At 46.2% G+C, this 24125-nt stretch overlaps 1 protein-coding gene across 7 annotated transcripts in view; it reads right to left on the bottom strand.

Moving 5' to 3' along the window:
* PSIP1 (PC4 and SRSF1 interacting protein 1) overlaps nt 1-17850 on the bottom strand; it is an 828776-nt gene extending 810926 nt beyond the window's left edge. The window contains exons 1-2 of one of the 7 annotated variants that reach the window (XM_069626045.1): nt 17404-17536; nt 15055-15179 (exon numbers count right to left, since the gene is read on the bottom strand). In XM_069626045.1, coding sequence (XP_069482146.1) covers nt 15055-15126 — 72 coding nt within the window. In that variant the 5' untranslated portion in view covers nt 15127-15179; nt 17404-17536. Of the gene's footprint in view, nt 1-15054; nt 15180-17148; nt 17377-17403; nt 17538-17665 lie in introns of those variants that run through there. The other 6 variants (XM_069626050.1, XM_069626048.1, XM_069626046.1 and 3 more) reach the window with 6 other exon arrangements.
* Nucleotides 17851-24125: the final 6275 nt, after the last annotated feature.

The raw sequence follows: 24125 nt of genomic DNA, 5'->3' as shown, positions 1-24125 counted from the left end.
AAGTTTCAAAATTCAATAGGATGCTTATGAACAAGAAAAGCTTAAAAAAAAGAAAAAAAAATCAACAATGGCAGTGCAGCAAAGCAGAACTTGCAGAAAAACTACAGGAGAACCAAGTAAGATGTGGGAATGATTTATAGCACTTTTCTGATCTAGAGAAAGTGCTTTGTAAATATTTCACCAGAACATAGGTAGGCAACCAATGGCTCTCCACATGTAGGTTACGAATCCCTCGACCCCTGACCAACGAAAAGCTGGGGTTGATGGGTGTTGCACAATAAAACATCTGGTGAGACTCAATTTGTCAACCCCCGACCTAGATGTTCCTTTTTGTGAAACAAACGTGCAAGGATCACGCAATTACATAAGAGCCTGGATAGCTGAACAAAAACAACAAACTGGAACCACTTTTGATTTCAAGATAACTGGAGAGAATATATATATATATACATACACACACACACATATACAGCATACCACCTGTCTTGCCCATTTGGGAAGCTCATGGTTTCTTATATTTCTAATTGTGATGCAATATGATTAGCAAGACACCTGGTGTGCTTTTTGGAAAGTACTCCAAACTAATTCGAAGCACATATCCTAGATCCTAGTGCTCCCTGACACGCGTTGTGACCCTGCCAAAGTCACATAATCCGTCCACATATCCACCTGTGAAACATGCTACTTCAGCATAGTATCCTTTTGGCTATAGTGGCCACCCTATTCTTCCCAACTAGCACCCCAGGACACAGAGATTGGTGTTTCTCGCCTTATGATACCTTGCAAGTTCTTCCAATCCAGCTGAAAATGACAGGGAATATTTCTAATACCCCCTCTCAGATCCACTTTAGTAGTACAAATCCTAAAGTATTTGCCACATACCCTTGCCCCACTACTGCTAGAAACCTTAAACTCTGTGTCAGACTATCCAGATTGCACGAACCACTAAAGTGATCCCTACCCAAACCCAATCATAGGAACAAATACCCTCCTGGTGTGAAGCCAGTGAAGTCTGACCAACACTCCTCTGTATCTGCCTCTCAAATCAATGACACCCAACATAAAACACCTAAACCTAAATTAACTGACCATTACACACCTATCCCTGCCCGGGGTACAGCCAAAACAGAGGCACTCTCCCTTAAAGGAGCTCTCTTGAACGCAAGATCACTCGGTGCCCCTGCCACTGACATTGCCAACCTTATTTTGGAAAGCAATTGGACTTCCTTGCCATCACAGAGTCCTGGCTACATAATGCCTCAGGTCCTTCGCTTATGCTAGCCATCCCAGATGGATATACTATATCGAGGCACGATAGAGAAGGAACCAGGAGGAGGAGGTATAGCCATCATATCTAGAACCAGTCTTTCACTGAGACTAGCCCCCCAAACCATGCAATCTTGCAAAAACCTCACTGCTAAACTCCCCCTATCCAACTCCCAGACACTTATCCATCTACTCTATAGAACACCCGGTCCACTTGGGACATTCGAGGAGGATATTTACAAAATACTAGCCACCAACCTTAAAACAGCCACCCAATTACTGTTACTAGGCGACTTTAATCTTGGTTTCAATGACCCTGCAGACAAACCTGCACATGAAATAGCTAACATTATCACAGCAACTGTTTTCTGACCGTCACAAAAAACGAACAAACCTACTCATATCAAAGGGAGAACATTAGACTGGGTAGCCAACTATAATTACACTGCCACCGTTAGCATGGACAGATCACTCCTTGGTATCCTTTACACTAGCAACCACCAGACCACTTCCTATGCCCCCCCCCAAAGTGTCTCACCTTGCCCAACTAGAAGTAAAAAGAATCACTGTGGACAAAGTGATCCCTGCCATTCTCCCTACATTAAATTCACTGCCAGATAACTTAGACCCCGATACTCTGGTCCATGAATATAATACAATTATGCTCACCACATTAGATAATTGCACCACTTAAACTAAGACCCAGCAAACCCAAAGCCCACTTAAACAAGTGGTTCACCCCACAACTAAAGGACTTCGTCTCCTAAAAAGAAAAAGTGAATCCACTTGGAGACTATGTCCATCTAACGACAACAAAATCTGATTAGCCACAATCTCCACACAATAAAAAAATTATATATGCCGGCCCAAACAAAATTCTTAGAAATGAACGCATCACCAACTCCAAATCAAGTATGCGGGAACTATTCACTATCTTAAAAGAACTAGACTGCCCGACTCCTATACCCGACATCTGCATTAAAAATAAATCTTTGTGTTTGGACATTCAAAATGCCCTCTGTAATAAAATAAAGACTCTCCAGAACATAATAAACCTAAAAGAGACTCCTTGAATAAGCAGCACACCCCTATCCCTAGCGAAATTACTAATGCCCAGATCACCAGATTCTGCTTCACCAAAACCTCCATCCTAGAGGTTGAGAAAGTTATTCTATCTCTCAAACCTTCCAACTGCAAAGGTGACCTCTGCCCAGCTCAAATCAAAAGATGCTGCCAGAGACCTGTCACCATTCATCTCCAAATGTATTAATGCCTCCTTCACCTCTGGTACCATCCCAGCCAACCTTAAACAATCATGGGTTCTTCCTCTCCTAAAGAAACAAACTCTAGATCCACGTATTCCCACCAATTACCGACCTATCACAAACGTACCATTCCTTCTTAAAATACTGGATAAGGTCGCAGATATACAGATCCAAACATTTCTTGAACTTCACAAGCTCTTGGGAGTAAGACAATCTGGCTTTCGCCCACTACATGGGGCAGAAACGGCCCTGGTTGATCTAAAAACACAGATCGATGAGCTGAGAGATAAAGGTAAGACACCCCTCCTCTTAACCTTGGATCTCTCAGCATTTGATTTTATGGATCATAAGGTCCTGTGTAATCACCTGGACTCAACAGCGCACTTTTCCACAGAAGCCATCAAATGGATTGAATCTTTCCTTTGTGAGAGAACCATGAGGGTCTTTTTCTCCATCAGCAGCTGCAGACTCTATCCCCATTACGTGCGGTGTACCTCAGGGCTCATGTTCCTCCTCTACCCTGTATAACATCTTCACCAAACCTTTGTTCGATGATCTGGACCTTCTGGGCATCACCTACGCCAACTATGCAGACGATGCACAGATGCTCCGCCCTTTTTCTGGGAATTATGGCAGAGACTTGGCGTTGGTGAACAGAGTCTATCTCATCATCCAGGCATGGATGGCACACACGGACTATGCCTGAATGATGAAAAGACAGCTGATAATCATGGGTACTCACACCAACATTAACAAATTAGACCATGAATACTCCTCATATACAATAGATGGGAATTTCATCAAAGTAACCAAAGAAAAGTAAAAACCCGACTATGTCCTTTGACAAACAGGTGAAATCACTGGCCGCCACTACCGCATACACCTGCAAGCTCATTAGGGCAGGTAAACCTTTCCTGTCCAATGATAGCTGTATGATCCTGGCCAGAGCATTAATAGTATCGAGATTAGATTATTGCAACACCCTATACAGTGGTGCCAACAAAGCTATCATTCAGAAACTACAAATTCTTCAAAATAATGCCTTAAGATCTGCCTTTAGGTATCAACAAACGAGAACACATATCCTCTATCAGAAGACAACATAAATGGCTTTCCACCCATAATAAAGTGTTGCTAAAAACTGCCTCCTTGACCCATAAAGCCTTAAACAATGCTGCCCCAAATTACCTCTCAGATAGGTTGAACAAAAGAATAACCCACCAGGCCATCAAGAGTTGGAAATGCCAATTGTCTCGTGGTGCCGAGATTCAGACTTCCTAAGATCGACGGCAATAGCTTCCCTGTTAAGGCAGCTAAACTCTGGAATTCCCTGCCACATGAGCTTAGAGTAGACCAACCATACTCTTACTTTAGAAAGAATTATATGAACCTGCTCTACTCCTCCGACCACTAAATAGTTTCACCTCATCTACTTGACCCTAGCTTTCCTTGTAATCATACTGCCCTCCAGGACCTGCTTGTATATAATTTGTACATTTGTCTATATCTTACTTGTTATCACACCTGTAATCATACTGTATATTTTTCTGTGATTGTATGGCCATGACCTTTCTGTAACATTGTAAGCTTTGCATCTCCCTGTTGTTGCGCCATGTTACCTTCGGGTCTGGTGCGCATTAGAAATAATAAACAAACAATATCCATTTAGTTTGTTTTTATTCTGCATCATTTTTAGAGAGGCAGTGAGCGATCACATTCCAAAGCAGGTTTCAGTTGTGCAAACATGTACATTTGGCCATCATGATTCATCCATCATGCGATTAGTAACTGACGCATGGTACACAAGCATACTCATCCAAGTCTACAAGGAGGTAGGACAAGCCCTGGCAATTATCAGCTGATCACGCCATTGGACCGCCCCAGCAAAATGTTTGCAGAACTAGCTTGTTAAACTCAACTTTTGGGTCGAAGCTAACAATTTTCTTTACAGGACCCAAATGGGTTTCAGTACTAAATATTAACTTCAGCAAATACGTGGACACTGGTCCAGTTAGCAGCAATTGCTTGGTGTAATGGCCAGAGACCACTTTATATGGCCATCTTGGATTACACTTCAGCATTTGGCATGGCTGAATGCCATTTGTAATCAAATCAATTAATCTCTTAGGGTAATGACCAGGGACTACGAATAGAACAATCGCTCTGCGCACCAACACGAAAGTTAAGCTTCAATTAAATATGTGCTGAACTACCAAAGAGAAAACTGAGGCCTTAAATGGTGTGTTCGGTACAGATGCTTTTTTAATCTTTATGGCTGTCCTACCCAGATTCTGGCTGCTGCCCATACTTCACCACCTATGCTGGAAGTGCATCATATCCAATATTTGGCTTACACAGTGTTATGGAGAATTCTCAGAAATGTGCCAATTCCCTCCACCTTGGAGACCCCCAGCAACTTTGCTGGATTTTGAGGACTTGATTATTTTTAAACCTGGAGATAGCGAGACCCTTTTTCCCCACTCTCTCATGTATTTTAATGTGATTTCTGAACTTAGTGTTTCTTTTAGATGTGGAGTCTGACAAACGCCATAGGCTTCATCGTTTACATTGTGTCACCCAGCACCTTCAGTGCCGTGGCACAGGGAAATCTTTCAGATTTCCCAAAAGTTTAAAAACCTTCTCTGGGATAAGCAACCGATTCCCAGAGCAGTAAAGTGAAATTGACTTTACTTACATTTGTATCTTTCTAGACCCAGCACAAACTATCTTACAATAGAGTGGTGGAGGGGTTCCTAGTATGCCCTTTTGTTTAGCTTCTCCTGTAACATTTATATGTTACCCTTTCCTTATGTGACCGAAACTTCCTGTGCTTAGTCTCATAGGAGACCCAAATGCACCGTGTAGGGATTGGCCGGCAAGGACAGCCACCCTGCTGGGTGACCAACAGCTAGGCTGGAATGAATGGGAGAGAACTGAATAAAAAGGTGAGGCTTTTGGCTTGGAAGGAGGAGTCGACCACTGGACGAAGGAACCGAAGAAGGACACCTGCTGCAACTCCTGGACCGTTTGTTTGTCCGGCGAAGCCTTGCTGCTATGCTGAACCTCCAAATTCGTTTCGAAAGAGAAGCCCCTGAAAGGACGACTTCTCCCCTTGAGTTGGTCCAATCAACTCCAAAGTAAGCCACTTGGACATTCTCTCGGAGCTGGTTGCTTTTCCACAGAGTTGCTGCTGGAAGCCGAATAGCCAGGGAGAGGACCACCAGATTTCATGCGTTGCTTTTAAGTTGGCCAAGAGTTCCAAGAAGATCCTCCGGTCTCCCAGGAAGCAGGACTGACCAAGCCCCCTCAACAGAGTGCGGGACCCCAGAAGCGTCCATCTCGACAGCCAGGAACTGTGGTGTTGCCATGTGCGGTAGTCGCGAGGAGCTGAAACACTGAAGTGCCACTTGTTGGAAAGATTGCTGGTTGTGAGCGGGGTCCATCCCATTGCAGTGCAGGAGTCCCCAGAAGTCCTCCCTTTTGTCCCCACGACTGAGGCCCAGGAACAGACAGATCTTCAGAGCTCCACAGGAACAGAAGTCATCTGCTGCACTTTTTCCTCAATACAAAAAGGTACTGTAAAGTCTGAGAGAACTTAACTCTTATTGTAAAGTTGCTTGCATCTTCTACAACTCACAAGTATAATCAGCTTGTGGCCCTACATTTGATTCTTCTTTTCTTCAAAGAAAACATTGTGCAAAGACTTTTCTACTTAGCTACCAGAGGTGCTTCATCCTATAGAAGACTTTTTCCTGTTGACTTTGGCCTAGCCTGTTATACTGAATGACTCCGCTGAAGGGATCCAAAAGTATTTGCCTGCTTAAGAATATTTGTGGTCTCTTGTTTGTTATAATAATCGTTTCCTTTTACCAACTTCTAAAAGTATTCTAAATGCAAACAGTAAGATATTAATGTCCCTAGCACCCTAGCTATTGAAGTCACCTGAGGAAGTAGGTTGCGTCTGTGGGCCATCACTGATTTTAGAATATTAAGAGTGTGTGTTTTGAAGTGTATTTGAGTGTTACTTTTATATTGCTCCCTTCTGAGAAGGCTTACTCGAACTGATAAATTAATAATTGTTTATTCAAGAAACCTTGTGTGCAAGTGTTTATATGAATATGTGTCACTGTGAATCTCTTTGTAACTCCCCTACAGCTCACATTGACCCCTCTTGAGAGAAGCCTGGCTGCTCAACACGCTACCAAACTGTATAGTACAAGCTTATACCAAAGGTTGGGTTTCCCATTACCTGCAGGGTGGGTTTCCTATTACATGTAGTCAAGAGTCGTTGTAGTGCACCCTAAGGGTACTGCATACAAACTTTGCCCAACACACGAGTGATCCAATGGTCAATGGTACTAAACAAATTGGATTACAGCACCCATTGGATGGCATCCATCTTAGTTTCAGGCAGTGTAAATGAATACAGATAAAAAAAAAAAAGAAATCGTGTGTTTTGGTTCCAAGAGTTGGAAAAATGTTTCTGGCATTTGAGTGGGTCCACTCTGGATGCGGTGGACCAGTTTGAATACTTGGGCATGATAAAACTGTCACCAATTGGAAAAAAAGATCACTGCAAAATGAATGTACGAATTGTTGCTGGTAAATCATAGGTTATGTAAGAGGTAGAATGGTTACACGCTGTAACATCCCTCCTTTAGGAATGTCGAATGGCGGTGGTCCTTGCAGTTTTGTTTGGAGACCTATTTTGGGATCTCTCCGACTTAAGGGAGCAGGAAAGGTTGAAGGGTCAGTTCTGGGGCAAACACTGGAGTCTGCGCGATATGCCCTTGTGCATTTAAAAAGTGAATTTTCTGTGTTTTAGCTCGATGGTAACTAGCTATTTATCACAAGAATTTCTTATTCTGAAGGCACCAATTTGATGGCATTACTGAGAGATGTTAGAGTGGAGGGGGGGCACTAAAAACTCATGCAAAATGAATGGGATGAAGGGTCAATTTTATGATTGTGTATGGGTTGGACCGGTGGAGTACGAGAGCTTTTTTTTTTTTAAACACTTGCTTCATAGACGATCCCTCGAGTACTCTGTTATGACCTCTGAGCAGCATACTCCCGACTTAGGTGATCTATTCAAGCAGCTTAGTCGTAATGCTAGTAAACCACTAATGAAAGGTAACATGCTACCAAACAACATAACTTTGGTTCACTGGCTGAAACAGTGGTGAAACGTTGTGGCACTAGGCCATAACATTGTCCAGCACATGCGATGGTATGAATTGGCCCATAGCCATCTTGGGTTCGAGGGATGGGCAACTGAAGGATGTCTGGCAGGCTTGTATAGGAGGGAGGGGCGACAACGTCACTTGGAGGTTTACTCTTATACGTATGTGGTAAGATTTGCCTTTGACCACATATTGTTCTACCCAGATCCCTCCCCGATTTTAAAACAGTGTTACTGCTTTCTTGCTCTGCCCTGGTTCTTTCAATTTTAAAATATTGTTCTGTTTGTGAATTGTTTTAATCCTGGTCATTTTTATAGACTGCTGTTTCCCGGCTGTCCCTGCACTTACCTTTCCTTCCTGCGTCGGGCGATTTGAATCAGCGCGTTGTACTCGCTGCACATCTGCCCAAACTAAAATTTCCCTACTGTTTTGTAGTCCATTGCGCTTTATATTTAGTTTTGAGGCGCAACTGCACCAGGCGCAACTTGACGATTAGTGCTTGTTTGTGTCTGGTGCATTTCGCGTCTGCTCTCCTGACTTCCCAAGACGTTCCTCTCATCAGCCCTACTGTAAGTACCAGTGCTCCAGACAAGATTTTGAAGTGGGAGTATTTTACTCTCTATTTTTTAAAGTTAGGAGTAAAATGATTTTTTAGGGAGTAAAAATGTAAGTCCAATACCCAATGAGAGTATTTTATAAGCGAGTACAAATATGTTTTAACTGAAAAACTGAATATTTTTTGTAACATGCATTTCTTTGCCCTTTGTTATTCATACACATTAAAAGATACATGTTTACTTCTTCCAATTAGTACCACAGGAAGAAACTACTATTTTAACAGCCTATGTGCACTACTGGTGCAAACATATCCATGGAGCTGTAAGGGTGAAAGCAGGAGCACACGATTCTATGTGTCTCTTTCCTATTTTTTGTTGGGAGTATTTTTACTCCTCATTTTTATTTATTGGGAGTATTTGCTAATTTTTGGTGAGTAAAAGTGGCTGATACACAGCTTATCTGTAGGGCTGGTAAGTACCCTTGCTGGACTTGCATCCTTTAACTGTTTGCCCTCAATCTCTCATACTGAGTTAATCCCGAGCATTCAAAAGAACAGGAAAGCCAGATTGGCAGCTCAATCTCAAGATGATCTGCAGCTGGTGTTTGCCCAAACGTATTGGGCCCACGCCCTGTCACAGCGAGCCCATTACCCGTGGCTGCCCTTCTGCAACCTTAGAATTAGATTGTAACGATACATCCTCCGATACTTTTCATTTGTGCGTTGATGGTCAGCTTCCCCCGGTGCTTAACACCACTAGCCCATTTCACATTCTGAGTTCCAAGCTGCCAGAAACTTGTAATTTTAATAACATCAATGCGTATAAATGTTATCACAGTGCATCTGCCCCAGTTCCATCTACTCCTGTTGTTGCAGATTCTTTTCTCCACGCTGCCCTCCTCAAAACTCACTCCCTCCGACTACACAGTAGAGATTGCAGATCTTCTAATGAGTTGAAGTCCTGATCTGCTTGCAATCACTGAATCATGGCTTAATGAAGCCACCCTTCCTGAATCATTACTTGCCGTTCCGAATTATTACCATCTCCTCCGTGCCGATCGCAATATCTGTTGAGAGGGTGGGGTAGCTTTCTTTTTTTTTTTAAACTTCAGTATCATTTGATTCCTCATGAATCCCCAGCTGATTGTGAATCCCTTATGGTGAAATTGAAAATCTCAGAGAATACTACCATTTCCATTATTATTATTTATAGACCCCCTAAGGTTCTTCCCTCCTTTGAGGAACAGTTCCCAAATCTTTTAAACAACATTACTAAGACCCACTCTCCCATCCTGTTAATGGGAGATTTTAACTGCTGGTTTGATGCGCCTCATGAAGCGCCACAGTTTCTGTTTTATGTGCTTTGGAGGCCGTAGGTTTTTCCCAAAGAGTGGCAGGCCCCACACATATTGCAGGGCAAACTCTTGATTGGCTCCTTGTACACCATCTCACGTTAACTAATCTGGTCATTTCACCATGTATATGGTCTATCATCATCTGCTCTCGTTCCATATTAATCTGCTGGGGCCTCCAGCCAGACTAGACACCAACCCTAGATCAGTTATTCGTACTCTAGATTGGAAGTGAAGACCCCGGCTAAATTCTCCCCCATACTTCATGATAAACTGGGTTCCTGAGAGGACTTTGCAAAGGCAGATGAGTTTGCCCACATCATGAATACCCTTGAGGGTGCTATTAATTTTCTATCACTCCAAAAAAAATAATTATAAATCTAAAGATTGAAACAGTTAATAAGGGTTGGCTTGATACACCATCATCTACTTCAAGAACGGACTGCCAAACGCTGTTGGCTTAAGAACCCCTCACCCACTAAAAACCTTTATTATTACATCATCTTCAAAAAAAACATAAAAGCAAGAAGCAACCCAGAAAGAGAAAAAACACACATCCTATCCCAAATAGCAATACAAAAAAAAAAAAAGATAGAAAACAAATGACATCTTATTTCCTTCAATTCCTTCTTCATCGTTAAAACTCGATCAATACATTTCAATACTGCAATTATTAAAACTGGCTTCGCCCCCATAATCGCCCACTCCCACCAATCCTTAGGGCTCAATGTGCTTTCACCCATAGCATACTCTGCTACGTACAATTGTCTCGTTTCTTCAGTGAACCACAAACTATTACGCAATGGCAAAGCGTTTCGGCCATATCTTTTACATTGCAAAAACTACATACATCATCTTCAATGCCTGGCATCTTCCGAGCCCACAACACTTCACCCGTTGGTAGGCAATTAAGTCTACCAACGGGTAGCATGTCTCAATAGTATTGAGACAGGAATTTCTGCAGATAGCTAGGGAGGGAGTTCAGGCCCTTCCTTTCCAATGATCTCCGACAACTCAATTTCACTTGATCAAACATTTCCAACGTATTGACACAGTCCCTTTTCTTGCAATTTTTGCTCAACTTCCTTTAGTGCATCCGGACTGGTATCATTTAGTTGCAGAATCCTTTAAATCTTTGCATTCCACTGAATCAAACATTTATCAGATTTATTTTTTCTTGAATCAAAGATTGCAAAGGGACTAATGCGCATTTCGTTTCTGCACCTCCTATAAAAAGCCACTGATGGAACCAAGGATTGTAGCTTTAGTTCTGGTCCGATAACACTTGTTGGTACTGCATGTCGAAGTAGCGTGCGCCAAAACTTACCCTCTAATATCTCCAATATTTTCCAGGGTATATGCAATAGGGCTTCCGAATCATAAAAAAACTTGTGCAATTTTCTGTTTGAAAAAGGACAAGAATGGAATTATCGTGAAACGCCCAAATTTCTTATGGAAGATTCTCCGCTGGTTTATTAGAGTGGCCAGTTTACATTTCAATTGAACATAGTGTCCCTGATTCCTAATGCTTTTATCACTAGTCCCAGGTAGGTCATAGTTTCCACCACTTCCATGACCTCCTTCTCCACTTTCCAAGTGAACTTCTCTCCCTCATTTTTATGGGCCGATTTCATTACCAATACCTTTGATTTTATCACAATCATCGTCATGCCATTTTCCCTTAAGTATATGTTAAATGCATGGATTCTGCGCTGTAAACCGATGGGTCTTCGGTCTAAAAAGACCAGGTTGTCTGCAAAAAGTATTCAGGGTACCAACGTACCATTTATCTTTGGAGGAAAGACAATAACCTCTCTCTGTGCATCAGATGTATAGACAGAATAAAAAAGGGGCCAAGGCACGTCCTTGCTTTAGCCCTCGGTAAGTATTTTTTGAGACAAACATGTCTCCCCCCTCCTCCCCCTTTCCCGAGAGTCTAATCCCCCCTACCCCTCCCCGAGAGTCTAATCCGCACTGATGTGTTTGAATACAGAGCCTCTATTGCCTCTACCAAGTCTTCAGGGCAACTCCAAGCTCTTAATTTAGCCCAAAGCTTCTCCCTTACGTCTCAGTCGAACGCTCATTCGAGATCAAGAAAAGCCAGATACAGACAAGCATTTGTTTCCAAGGCTTTGTCCTTCAAGATATTAATCATGAAGAGGTTTAAAGGAGTGCCAACACCCTTGACAACCCCCGTTTGTCTCGGATCTGAAATATCGCTTTTCTCTGCCCATTTATTTTCTTAGGTCTCTCAACAATACAGTTGCGAACAATTTGCTGATAAAGTCCAGGAGGACGACAGGGTGGTAGTTTTTTGGAACTGCCCTATCCCCTTTTTTGAAGATTGCTTCTCTCTAGTATGATGGCACCTTTTTATTTCTCATGATCTGGGCAAAGAGAACCGGCAAAAATGTACTCCATTGGGCTAGATTTTTCTCTACTTCCTGGTTGGATATGCCATCAGGCCCCTCCGCTATAGATGAACTCCGATTTATCATTAATTCTGCATCTAGTTCATCAAATTCGAATCTCCAATTTTGAGGGTATGGCCCTTTCACTTTTTCTTCCCTCCAACCAGGATCTGCAAATAAGTTTGTATAACGAGCTATCCAGTCCGATTCCAAAACCATGCCGGTAGTAAGACTCGATCTAAAGGCACCATTGTTGTTAATTAAGTCCCACAGATTTCTAGTGCTCTTCGTACAAACCACTCTTAGCATGTTTTCAGCGTTGTTTTGTGCTCTCATACTCCTAGTCCCAATGCACCAGTTTCTATATTGCTGTTTTGCTAACCTAATTTTCTCATTCCTTTGCAACTTAGCACACTCTTTATTTATGTTTTTAATGGACGCCCTCAACAATTGCCTCCTCTTCACCAGGGATTTCTTATACCAATGTTTCAGACCTCCTCCCTCGGGCCTCAAGCCCCCACTCTGTACACCTACTTCTTGGAGAATCCCGATATTCCACCAACGAGGAATCCGCAAGAGCAGTGTCTCTGTATCGACTTACCAAACGCATTACATCTTGTTGTTTAAGTTTCAGGCGATTTCCACCCCTTTCTAATGCCACTGCTAACATTTTGACCCTTTCCTCCTCCCCCTCATTTTTTAACGGAGATCACCAATATGTCATGATCACTCAATTTCTGGGACATGATCTGGGAACGTCTCCACTTTCGCCCTAAGCTTTCCGGAGGCAAAACAAAAGTCGATGCATGAACTCTGCTCACTGCATTTCCAAGTACACCTCCCCGGCGTGTCCCCTGTAGTTTCTCCACTTAAACATATTCCTTTGTTCCATTGCAAATGTCCCTTTTCTTTTTAAGACACTTCATAAGGGGGCCTATACTCAATTTCAGACGTTTATTGAACAAAATGACATTTTTACTGTCCATCAGTCAGGCTTCAGAATTGGACATGGCACCGAAACTGCCATGCTGGACCTTAAGGCGAAATTTGTTGAATATTATTGACCTTGGACAACCAGCACTGTTGATGCTTCTGAATCGGTCCTCCGCATTCGATCTCGTGGATCATGCTTTACTAGATGACAGACTCCGGACTGCTGTAAGTTATTCCCCAGGCATCCCACTGGATTGTCTCCTTTCTCAGGCCGCGTAATGCCAGAGTGACCATTGGAGAGGCCTCAAGAGGCCTACTCCAATTACTTGTGGTGTCCCACAGGGATCCAGTCTTTTCCCCCCGCCTGTTTAATATTTACATCATCCCCTTTTTGAGACTCTTGGATGACCTGGGTGTCCAGTATACTAATTATGCGGATACCCAGGTCGACATGAAACTCAGTTTCCTTCTCTCAGGATCAGGCTAACTTAAATTCCATCTACTCTGCCATTCATGTCTGGATGGCTACTGACTCCTTGGCTTTAAACACCAAGAAGACTGAACTGATTGTGGCTCCAAGCTCTACACTTAAAGTCTTACCACAGGAATAAAAGAGCTGCTACATTTCTGGCACCATCAGTCCAGTAGCCAAAAAGGTAAAGACCCTATGTGTTACCCTGTATGCAGAGTTAACTATAAATCAAAATGTTGCTCAGACTCGTTCGTCATGTGGTTCGGTCAATAAATTACTTTGCAATATTCGACCAATTGTCACACATAAAAATGCAGCCATCCTTGCCACCGCCCTTAATTCCCACCTGGATTACTGCAATAGTCTTTTGTGGCTGTTCTCAGCTTAATTTGTCACCTCTTCAGATTTCTCAGAATGGAGCAGTTTGTGCCATTTTGGGCCTTTCCAGACAGGCTCATAAGACTGCCACTAGGCGGGAACTTTACTGGCTGCCTGTAAGCACACTTGTCACCCACAAACTTCTTACGCTGACTCAGTAATGTATACTCAATTTGGCTCCCAAATATCTTGTTGATTGCCTTTGCACTATGTCCCCTTGCGCACTCGGATCTAAGAACCAACTTAAAATTGTGCAGCCAAGGTTCAAACTTTCCAATGCTGGCGGCCGGAGCTTTGATTTTCAGAGTCAAATTTCCTGGAATGCACTTCCGTACAGTCTCAGAGTTACTCTCACAACCATGGAGTTTAAAAAAAAGGCTGAAGACCTACCTTTTCAACCTACCTTCTGATTAACTCAATCCTGCATCCATTCCTCTTTTGCCCCCCAGATACTGTTTCCTCCGTTATTATACTCATTGTCGTTTGTCTTGTATGTTCTATGTGTGCACTCTGAGGCCTCCGGGCAAGTGGCGCAATATATAAAAAATGTAATAAATAGCTTCGGAAAATAGCCTTTATATCTGGTTATGTTGTGCATGCCGATTTGTATTGGGAATATATTGGTATTATTCATGGCGTGCATTCTGATACGTTGATACGTGCGGTGTTGAAGGCTTAAACTAAAGCAGTGGAGAGTTTTTTTTTTTTTTAAAACATCTAGATGGGAATGTTTTGCTTATGTTTACATTACTACATTTGGAGTCATCTACATTGCACTCAAAAAACAATCATTCAAATCAATGCAATGTCATATTGGATGGCTTTTTGGTGGAAAAGTTGCATGCTCAGGTTGAAGTTAGACCTGCTGATCATATAGTACATGGCGAGCTCCTCGTTCTCCAGAAGTAGAGCCCGATGTCCTATATGCAGGAGCTACTTTTAACTAGTTTGTCACTCTTTATTTCGACTTCAAGGCTGGTTCTGATTTGCTTTAGTGCCAAGAGAAACCAAAGCGAACCTTGGTTTATCCGTCAGGCAAATAAAAACCTTTGAGTAAAGTAAATTAGGGACGACCAGATGGGTAGTGCTGAAAATTGTGCGATTTGAATAACCCATCTAAAGTTCGGAAACAATTTGGTAATTGAGAAATTTAAAGTTTTGTTCGAGAGGGGCAAACTACGATAAGCTTGAAGCTCCGAGGGGAATGGGGAGTCGTGCAGATGCGAAGAGACACTTACTCTGGCTGGCCAGTGTGGAAAGCCTTTCATTTTGGCGAAGATGAGGTCTCCAGGTTTGAAGTCACGGGTCATGATGACTCCCTGTTGGTCGTCAAGAGAGGAGAAGGTGCGAGTAGGTAGTTGCCCTGCAGAGGAGATAAAAATAGGTAAGCCTCTGCTGTTGCTACATGTGTCATTTACTCTATTTAAGCAGGACTGTTCCTGAAAGTGTAGATTATGGGAGCAAAGGAGCACAGACGTCAGCTAGCAGTGAGCGTGCATAAAATGCATGGGGCATCTGCAGGAAGCGAGAGCAATACTGACGCGGCTTGAAACGTTTTGACCTCACATCAGGAAGTTGATTGGTGGTCTCTGGCAACATTTGAAGTGCATATGCACCTAAAAGCCAAATAAACACTGCATTGCAGCATTGTGGAAATTAAGCCAAGAGGGTTTAATGCATAGCAGCCAACAGTGGAAGAGACACACGTGATACATGGTACGTTTACTGTGATTTATAGCATGCCCTGCTGCCATTTGCATGGTCTCAAGGAGCTCTGGTTGATATGAAAAAGTAGTGTGTGGGTAAATTGGTGAAAGGGGGGAAGCAAACTAGCTCTGCATTTTCTCGCAGTGTGTATTCTGGGGGTTCTTGGTCAGCTCTCAGTGGAGTCGCACACAATTCAAAGTACTATCACCGAAATAGTTCGATAATATGCGCTATCAAAATGGGGTCTACTAGCCGACCTTGAACCCCAGAGGACGTAGCTTTAGCACATAACCATGAAAAAAAATGTACATAGTGCTGCAAGTGATGTCTCGGTTACAAGTTAGCACGCCGCCTCCGTCACACCACAGTGCTGTTTGTGATTGAACTCAATTGGGACTGGGAGCCATCCTGCTGTTCCGTGGCAGCATCTTATGCGTCATGCTATTGTACTACGGGCGGTTTCCTTAGCGCTCCCCTGCCAGCCTGCTCCTAGGAGCTAGGTTCGCATTATAGAAATTTCCAAACATGTTCCGTCCGATATATTTTTGCACAGAGCGCCATTTGTACATGTGTTTTCTAGAATTGCTTTAGACCGTCAGTGAACGCTTTGGCAGAAAAACGAAACAAGCCATTTAAATTACGTTTGAGAAGCTATATGCCAATGACGGAGGCGGCAGTGCTTCTGGGCGTGCCAGCAACCTTACCCTTTCATGATGGGGGTCACAGCCCTCCCGTTTGTATTCGAAAAGTTTAAGAGGCGGAGCACAGCGCGTGCGTTTATTTTTTTTCCTCCACCCAAAGGACAACAAATGTCGGTATTGGGGTTTCTTTTAATGAGCTGGGGTCTAAGATGCGTCATAAACCGGGAGCTCAGCCCACTGCTTTGCAGGCGTTTGTAACATTCCGCGTACTCAAAGAATGTGTACCCACTGCACTCAATCATTTGGTTTTCCTATGTTAACACAGAGGGTCGTACAAAAATGCCACGAAACATTAGTGCACCGTTCCATGCTATCACTGTGCAGGGGGGTTTGAATTACTGCAACACACTACCAAAACTGCTCCTATTGTAAACACATACGCGTGTCGCTTAAACTTCTGGGCTATTAAGCATCCTTATACAATTACGTCGAACGTACTCGCCCCTCGGCGCTTAAGGGTTATGTGTAAACAGAAGAACTTTTTACAGGTATTTCAACGATTCCGTTTTTATCATGTAGAAATTAAACCTCAACCGAGAGCAGGTTAGTAACGTTCAAATGCACAACACGAAATCTACACAAGCACGGCAAGCATGCCACATTTTCCCGAACCACCATGAAGAAAAATGTAACAAATACAATTATCTTAAAAAGATGGACCTGTCTGATAAGTATGTTAAACTGTCAAGTACCGGACGGGTTGTCCCTTAAATAAATAAAACCCGCCCCGTCAGCTTCCTTTTGCCCCCCTGGTTGAGCCAGGCTGGTACATCTCTGGCGCCTGGCTCTTTTCTGGCTGCAAAGTATGGGTTCTTGAGCAGGAAACGGCCAGAGTAGGTACAACAACGAGAACATGCGTGCTCTTGCTGAAGGGGCCGTTTCTACCTCGGGTATAACAGTCTCGGGCGCTGCTGCTGTACCAACCTCGCCAAAGAGCAAGCCTCCTGCGCAACCAACACAACACCCAGCAGGCGAGCACCGAGACCCAGGGCGGGGAGCAGTCCAGCGCGCGTGCCGCGCACACCCCCTGCTGCAACACGCCACGCCCCCCAGGCCCAGCGCTCGCGGCGCACTGGGGTGTATGCCCTGCGCACACCCCGTAAACAGGACACCCCTCGTGCCACTGCGTAGGAATAGGGGTGTTGATGGGGCGCTATGCAGTCTTCCAGAGACTCTCACCTACTACAGCTGCTGCTGCTGTTTCCTCTGCTGCTGCAAACAGCCGCCTCAGTTAATTACGCACTCTCCCGCCAACCCGCCCTGGGGACACCACCACCACGAACACACAAGACTCCGGTAGAGAAACAGGGAGATACTAAAATAATGTGTCAACGCCTATGTAGTCAACACAGACCCAGTGCCACCCCTGTCGACTGCTGGACTTCAAGGGGGGCTCCTGTGACTACCCACCGCGTAATCGCCGCCGGCTGCAAGGCATTACCTAGCTCTGGTTTTCCGATTTCCAAAAAACAAACACCCCCACGGAACTGGGCGTATTTGGTACCGTCCGACCTTTTCCCCCTGAATGAGTCTGGTTTGCAGCAGTGGCAGGAGATGAATGCTTTGCATGTACCGAGGCAGAGATAAACACACGACTGCAGCGCTCGCCATAGTTGCCACCAGCTGCAGATCGTTGTTTGACCCCACACGAAATTTAAAATGTAAGGATGGTTGCACACGTCCATAAATAATACGCACCGAGATATACAGGGGGACGGGGCAGCGGGAGGCTGGGGGTGCACTGGGCAGGGGATGCCCCCTCCTTTTCTGGTTCAGCTACTGCGTGCAATTAGTAACGACTCATACATAGGAAAAGTTATGTACGAAAAGAAAGATGCACAGCCCAACGCCACCAAGTAACAACAAAACGGTGTGACGTTTTTCGTTTATCCGATATAATTGGCCTTTTAACCCACATTAGCTCAATGTCGTACTTAAACATCACGTCACTTTGAAAATGCCCCAATCAAACCTATCCGCGCGCGCCCTTTTCACCAGGTCACAACGTTTGTTACAATATATCAAAAGTATCTCTGCCTGTTCATCAGAAATCGATAAACGCCCAAAATACAGCCTATACATATATTCCTCCTTCACACCAAGTTGCAGAAGCAATGTTTGATTTAATTCCACTCAAGCCACCGCTTACATGTATAACCATTTTGGCTTACTGTACAAAAACCCAGACTCGCTTATAGTGGACTGCTTACAAATAACCGCTTACCTGGCTCCATGGCCTTACAGACTAACAAAATATTTTAAACAACCAATTAATAATTCAACTCTTTCATTTTCCATAACAATTAAATAGATCCACTTCCTCCCTAGATGTTGCGTAGTGAATACGCCAATGTACGCATGCGCGGGCGGGATCGAGGCTCGCGCATGCGCAGTTGATAATAAAGACGGCCCGCTGGCAGTTGCCGCCGGGGACCGAGCAAGTCACACGTCTCCGGCGTGGCTCATTGTGCGAGTGTGTGAGCGCACGTGTGAATGACGGCGGGTACCTCCTGGTACCCGCCTGCCAACATAACATTGGCGACGAGGACGACTCCGGAGAAGTTTTCCACTCCGACGGCGTTGGAGGGAAAGATCGTCGCTCCGTGTCGGCACGGATCCATGCGCACGCCCAGCCGCCATTTTGCTTCACACGCAGATCGTAGTGGTTGCGGCCTGCGAGGGTGTCCGTGCGCCAGCTGCATTTCGTCTATCTTTTAAGACCAAGGTGTGGAACTTACACGGCCTGTACTGTCACAGGGCTGTGGCACTTAAGAAAAGTGAACCAATCGGGAAGCTGTGTCGCAAGTAGGCCCACCTGGCCAGACCACCTCGACACCCACAAAGGACTACATTCCCCTGTGAGTAGCATACGTCACAATGGGTGAGGAGGGAGAGCAAGAGGGTGCCATGGACCGGTACCACGCAGGATGCACAGTACTTTGGCTCCCATGCCCGAATTCGACACCACAGGCCCTCCATCCAAATTAGGACCGAAATGGCTCCTGTGCGTCAAAAAAATTAGAAATGTTTTTCAGAGCCTCGGGGGATACGGAGGATGAGGCGAAGATAGCCATCATGGTATACTCGGCAGGGACGGAGGTCAACAGAATATATGACTCGCTCACCATCCCAGTAGTCACATATGACGCAGTAAAACAGGCGCTCAGAGACCACTTCTTTCCCATGGCTAACGTAGACTTTGACAGGTTTGCCATGAGCGCCGAAAAGCAACTGGAAGAAGAGTCGCTAGATCAGTTTTGTGCGAGGCTAAGGCACATAGCAAGCTCCTGCCGGTGGGCGAATGAAGAAGAAATGATTCGTAATCAGCTGCTGCAAGGGCGCAGTTCCGGGAAGCTGAGGAGACAAGTCCTGAGAGAACAGGGGCTGACGCTGCAGCAGATTCTGGACACATGGAGAGCCTACGAACTTGCTGAGGCCAGGGGGGCGAAGATGGATGCAGCCACGCACTCGAGAAAGGAGGAAGAGGCATTTGCGATCGGACGTTCGGGTCCAGGGAGAGCGAGGTGGACACCAAGGAGTGGGGAAGGCTCCACGACTCCAGGCACTGCTCCGTCGTGCTCCTACTGCGGGTATGACCTGCCGCACGTGGGCGAGTGCCCAGCCAAATCAAGAGTATGTGGCCGGTGTGGCACATCAGGACACTATGCTAGGATGTGCAGGGCAGCGACGCCAGTAGCAGCCTCGAGGGGGCCAGAGAGAGCTAGCAGAAGCAACGCTCGGAGAGTGAGGGGTTTATCGGCTGTTGAACAGGGTATGCAAGATCTTAACATCGCAGAAGAGGAAGAAGAGGACGTTTTCTTCATCTCCAGCATAGCCAAGGGTCCTGGCGAAAGTCGACAACCGAAATGTACAGTACTCATCAGAGAAGTCCCTACTCCGGTCCTCATAGACACTGGGGCTTCTGTCTCTGTGTTAGCTACCAAACATCACAATGCACTACCGAGTCCGCCAAGTTTGACTGAGTCTACTGCGCAGATATACGCATTTGGAGGAGATGCGCCCCTTCCCATCCAAGGAGTGTTCGTGGCTCCAGTATCTCCTGGACAGAACAGAATTAAAGCAAGGTTCTTCATCACCAGCGCAAGCCCACATTCCCTTTTAAGTTGTGCCGCGTCAGAAGCGCTGAACATTGTGCATTTCACTTTGGCGGTATATCATGCCGATCTGGAACGTCTGCTGCAGCGCTTTGAGACGATTTTCGACGGCATAGGGAAACTTAAGGCCGACCCCATACGTTTGCACATCGACGGATCAGTGAGACTGACAGCGCTCAAGCATCGCCGCATCCCATTTCATCTGCGGGCTCAGGTAGAAAAAGAGCTACAGTCACTGGTTGACTTGGATATCATAGAGAGAGTGGAAGGACCCACCCCGTGGGTCTCCCCAATTGTGGTGGCCCCGAAGCCCAAACAGCCGGGCGCTGTACGCATATGTGTGGATATGAGGCTACCCAATGTAGCAATCAAGAGAGAACGCCACCTTACGCCCACCCTAGACGACACTGTTGGCGAACTTCAGGGAGCGAAGGTCTTCTCGAAACTGGACTTGAGATCTGGTTATCACCAGCTAGAGCTCCACCCCGAGTCTACGTATATTACCACTTTTACAACTCACGAGGGGCTGTACCAGTACAAAAGGCTCAGTTTTGGGGTCTCGTCCGCAGCAGAGGTCTTCCAAAATGCCATCAGGGGGGCCCTGTCAGGACTCAAGGGGGTTATAAACATGTCGGACGACATCCTGGTCTTTGCACGTTCGGAGGCAGAACATTTAAAATGCCTGGAAAACACTCTCGAGAGACTTTGCAACCTAGGTCTGACTCTGCACAAAGAAAAGTGCGAATTCTTGAAAGACAGGCTGGAATTTTTGGGATTTTTGGATTCATATTCCACGCTGGGGGCATCTCCCCAGCTCCCGAAAAGGTGAAAGACATTTGAGAGGCAGCACCGCCAACATCCCCAGAAGAAATAAGAAGCTTCCTGGGGATGGTCAACTATTGCGGACGTTTCATTCGTGACCTAGCCTCCTTGTCGGAACCCCTGAGGGCTCTAACCAGAAACGACGTGGCGTGGACCTGGACCGGAAATGAACAGAGGGCATTCACGGCCATCAAGAATGCCCTGTCCGGACAAGAGACCATGGCCTATTTCAACCCGGACCGCGAGTCGGAGATCGTGGTCGATGCCAGCCCGGTGGGGCTGGGCGCAGTCCTCATGCAAGCAGACCATCAGGGGACCATGCGACCGATTGCCTACGCGAGCAAGGCGCTCACCGAGACAGAGAAGAGATACTCTCAGATTGAACGTGAGGCCTTGGCCATATTGTGGCGGTACAAACACTTCCGGATCTACATCCTAGGGAAGCCAGTTGTCGTGGTGACAGATCACAAACCTCTCATCCCGATTCTGTCAGGCACATCGTCCAAACCCCCACCTCGCATAGAAAGATGGATGCTCTCGCTCATGGAATATGGGGTCAGGCTACTCTACCGCCCAGGGACACACAACCCGGCAGACTATCTGTCCCGCCAACCAAGGTACCGGTCGACCCAGAGTCTCGCAGGAAGTGGCTGACTGCATAGAGGCTATACACCTGGTGGTGGAGTCGGCACTGCCTGTTGCCCTAGCGTGCCACGAGATCGCAGACTAATCGAACTCAGACGAGGCATTCATCGTAATAAAAGAAGCCATAGCCAGTGGGGAGTGGCGGGAAGTCCTCTAGAACAACTCCCGGAGGAACATAGGAGCGCAGAGGGACCTACAAGCGCTCTGGAAGGCGCGCCATGAGCTGTCGGTTGCAGATGACGGTCTCCTGCTGAGGGGCCACCAGATTGTGATACCGAGAACACTGGTGAACAAAGTCCTGCAGCTCGCCCACAAAGGCCACCAGGGGATGGCCAAGACGAAAGCACGGCTCAGGTTGAAGGTCTGGTTTCCTGATCTGGAAAGCAGGGTTGAAGAATTTGTGAGGGCCTGCATTCCCTGCCAGGCAGCGAGCCCCGTGGAGAGGGGGCCACCTATTCAGGCAATGGAGCGGAGTGACCACCCATGGGGGACGGTGCATGCCGATTTCGGATCCACGGGCAGAGGAACACACTTCCTGGTGGTGACAGACCAGTGGTCGCGATATCCAGAGGTAGAGCTGGTCGAATCCACGGCCAGTGACCACACCATCTTAGCCATGGAGAAGATGTTCGCCACCCATGGTTTTCCCCTGGAGATATGCTCGGGCAACGGAGCACCGTTCAAAGGACAGCAATTTGCTCACTACTGTGAGGAAAGGGGGATAAAACATCGCAAAGTCACCCCGCTTTGTCCAAGAGCGAACAGAGAAGTCGAACGCTTCATGCGAACGCTAAACAAAGTGTTCCACATATCGATGAACGGGGGGGGAAGAGCTCCGACGCAACCTATTTGACTTCCTCCGAGAATACCGCATGACGCCACACCAGTCCACGGGAGTCGCCCCTGCGGAAGCCCTTTTCAGCTGGGTTCCACGAGGACTATTACCTGAAGTGGAAGGACGACGTCCGGGAGAGATCGACAACAACCACGTGCGAACGGAGAGGGCCGCTCAGAACGAGAGAGAGACAATACGGCGAGGATTGCCAGAAAAAGAGATTGCGGTGGGAGACATCGTGCTGGTGCGGAATAGGAGACCGGAAGGAAAGCTGTCACTGCCCTACGAAACACAACCACTGGGAGTGACGCACGTCAAGGGGTCCATGGTCACAGCTGCCAATACACGAGGGACAGTCAACCGGAACGTATCGTTCTTCAAGCGGATCGGATCGGCGAACACGGAAGAAAGCGTCACGCAAGGCCCAGGTCCGGATGCAGAAGTGCCACAAGGAAACGATGGACCGCCTGAGACTCCTGGGACACCAGAGATGCCCGATGTTGAGGCACGAAGGTACCCGAGCCGGGCGGGGCGCAAGCCGCCGCAGAGGTTCCAAGACTTTATCATGGACCCTGCCTCGTAACCTGTGACACACTGTCAGGTGCAGTTTGAATAGAGCACTGTTAATTCTAATGTTTGATAATGTTTGTTGTTTAAGGGAAAAGGGAGGGATGTTGCGTAGTGAATACGCCAATGTACGCATGCGCGGCGAGATCGAGGCTCGCGCATGCGCAGTTGATAATAAAGCCGGCCCGCTGGCAGTTGCTGCCGGCGACCCGAGCAAGTCACACGTCTCCGGCGTGGCTCATTGTGCGAGTGTGTGAGCGCACATGTGAATGACGGTGGGTACCCCCTGGAACCCCCCTGCCAACATAAAACTAACTATCCTTTGGTCCCTACCGTCTCCTTACCACTTCTCAAGGCGTCCCGCTTTCTCCCCGTGGCCATGCCCCTCCAGGTTCAATACCTGTGCCCCCGGGGTAGCCCGTTTGTGCAAACAGCACCACCCCCATCCTTTCCCACGCCATTCCCCCATTGTGCTTCCCTCCCCTCACATCTAAAGGGGCCATGCCCCCGGCACCAGAAAAACCCTCCCCCTAGGTGTTCTTTCTGCCCCCCCCATTCCTTTCTACTTCCAACTCTTTATCATCTCTCTCACCAACCAGCTCAATTCCGACAGATAATAAGTATTACCAAAAACTGACAAATGGACACCATCCTCTCTAAATATCATGAAGCCTTCATAAACTATTTCTTTGTGGTCCAAAACCTGTACCGCCGCCGAGGCACAACATGTTCCCATCTCTCTGTTTATCCCTTTCCTTGCCCGCTCTCTCGCTCCCTCACTTCTCGCCCCCCTCCAAACTTTCCGCGGCAACAACTTAGTCCAAACTATACAAGCTTGAGGCCACATTTCTCAGACCCATAAAGCATTCCTTTTCATTTTCCTAAGTAGAGTCACACCTCTAACTCTTACCAGGTCA

The sequence above is a fragment of the Ambystoma mexicanum genome, chromosome 6p (genome assembly GCF_040938575.1).
Source record: "Ambystoma mexicanum isolate Mex_15411 chromosome 6p, UKY_AmexF1_1, whole genome shotgun sequence".
Taxonomy (NCBI): Eukaryota; Metazoa; Chordata; class Amphibia; order Caudata; family Ambystomatidae; genus Ambystoma; species Ambystoma mexicanum.
This window is presented reverse-complemented; position numbering and strand designations above follow the sequence as displayed.